Here is a 2070-nt window from a genome sequence, read left to right as displayed (position 1 = left end):
CTGGGCTGGCACAGGGGACACTTCACAGAGCTGCCCTTTCAAGCAGCGCTGCCCTGCTCTCAGCACAGATCTTGGTGGGGTTTTTAAAGATGAATCTGTGTGTGAAGTCATCTTCAAGGCAGCCCAAGGAAAAGTGCAGGGCAGATGGGAAACAGACTGAGAGGCACTGCAGCTCTCCTGGCTCTGCAATAAGCAATGAAGAGCTCAGCCCTTCTGCCTGTCCTGTCTCAACACTCTGCAGATTTGTCATCAGAAAAATTTGACCCTAAAAAAACACACCCCAGGTGTTATGATTGTAACCAAAAAACCCAGGCAAAATTATTTTAAGGATACACTGTGCCTCTCTTCTGCAGCCCAAATTCCTCCAAGACAACAGTCCAGGAACTGAACTTTTCCATCAAAACTGGATTCCATGTGACATCCCCTGTGATCATGAGAGCTGTCCCAAACCAGCTCCATGTCTGCACTGCAGCAGAGCAAAGCTGAGTCCTTGGCAGCACATGGGCAGAGCTCCTGCTCCTCACAGCACCTTCAGAGAGCACAAACCAGAGAAAAGAAATGCCTTGACTTGGAGGGGATTTCCCTGAAAATTGCACTGCCTTTGCTGAGAGGGGGCTGTCTTAACTGTTCCTGTGCTTTCCTTTTCTGAACAGACTCTGTCTTAAGGAACAGCAAATGTCCAACAGTAGCTCCCTCACCCAGTTCCTCCTCCTGGCATTCGCAGACAGGTGGGAACTGCAGCTCCTACACTTCTGGCTCTTCCTGGGCATCTCTCTGGCTGCCCTCCTGGCCAACGGCCTCATCCTCAGCACCGTAGCCTGCGACCACCACCTGCACACCCCCATGGGCTTCTTCCTGCTCAACCTCTCCCTCACAGATCTGGGCTCCATCTGCACCACTGTCCCCAAAGCCCTGGATAATTCCCTCTGGGGCACCACGACCATCTCCTACATGGGATGTGCTGCACAGCTCTTTTTCTTTTATTTCTTCATCTCAGCAGAGTTTTCCCTCCTCAGCATCATGTGCTACGACCGCTACGTTGCCATCTGCAAACCCCTGCACTACGGGACCCTCCTGGGCAGCAGAGCTTGTGCCCACATGGCAGCAGCTGCCTGGGCCTCTGGCTTTCTCCATGCTCTGCTGCACACAGCCAATACATTTTCCCTGCCCCTGTGCCAGGGCAATGCCCTGGGCCAGTTCTTCTGTGAAATCCCACACATCCTCAAGCTCTCCTGTTCACACTCAGGCTACCTCAGGGAACTTGGGTTCATTGTGGTTAGTGTCTGTTTAGTGTTTGGCTGTTTCATTTTCATTGTTTTCTCCTATGTGCAGATCTTCAGGGCTGTGCTGAGGATCCCCTCTCAGCAGGGACGGCGCAAAGCCTTTTCCACATGCCTCCCTCACCTTGCTGTGGTCTCAATCTTTGTCAGCACTGGCGCATTTTCTGACCTGAAGCCCCCCTCCATCTCCTCCTCCTCCCTGGACCTGGTGGTGTCAGTTCTGTACTCAGTAGTACCTCCAGCACTGAACCCCCTCATCTACAGTCTCAGGAACCAGGAGCTCAAGGATGCCCTGAGAAAAATGATGACTGGATGCTTTTCAAGAGCAACTAACCTGCCTCTTTTCTTGTGCACAACACTCATTGTGTAACCCTCTACTGGCCCAGCCTGCTTTCTAAAGCTTTTGAGAGTGGTGGTGGGGACTGTTTCCTATATTTTTTCCTCTTTAAACGTTGTTAACACAGAAATTTATTCTTCATCTCATACCTAATTCACTCTAACTTTTTGTTTTGACCCAAAGTTGTGTAAATGAGGAATCATTCTCTGTGCATTTAAACAAAATAAAAGTTCCTGCAGCAACTTCTTTGTCAAACATCCTGCCTTTGTTATTCTGTACATTAGGAATCACAATCTATGAGTATAATAAAGGACTTGAGTTCTTTTTTTGTGATTCTGCCTCCAAGAACTTCCCTGAAGCTGGAGGGCAGTACCTGTGTGCAGAGGAGAAGGGGTAAAGAGTCCTGGTACAGGAGCACTGCCAGGGAGCAGCAGCTCTTGGGCTTTTCAGAGA

The 2070-nt window shown here is 50.0% G+C and overlaps 1 protein-coding gene across 1 annotated transcript; it reads left to right on the top strand.

The window, feature by feature from the left end:
- Positions 1-675: 675 nt before the first annotated feature.
- Positions 676-1650, top strand: LOC113980615 (olfactory receptor 14I1-like). The gene has a single exon (XM_027707836.1). The coding sequence runs from the start codon at positions 676-678 to the stop codon at positions 1648-1650; it is 975 nt and encodes a 324-aa protein (XP_027563637.1).
- The last annotated feature ends 420 nt before the right edge of the window (positions 1651-2070 follow it).

This window comes from Neopelma chrysocephalum, unplaced genomic scaffold (assembly GCF_003984885.1).
Source record: "Neopelma chrysocephalum unplaced genomic scaffold, ASM398488v2 Primary Assembly neopelma1_94827, whole genome shotgun sequence".
NCBI classification, from domain to species: Eukaryota; Metazoa; Chordata; class Aves; order Passeriformes; family Pipridae; genus Neopelma; species Neopelma chrysocephalum.
Note: the sequence above shows the minus strand (reverse complement) of the source record. Positions and strands in the feature narration are given on the sequence as shown.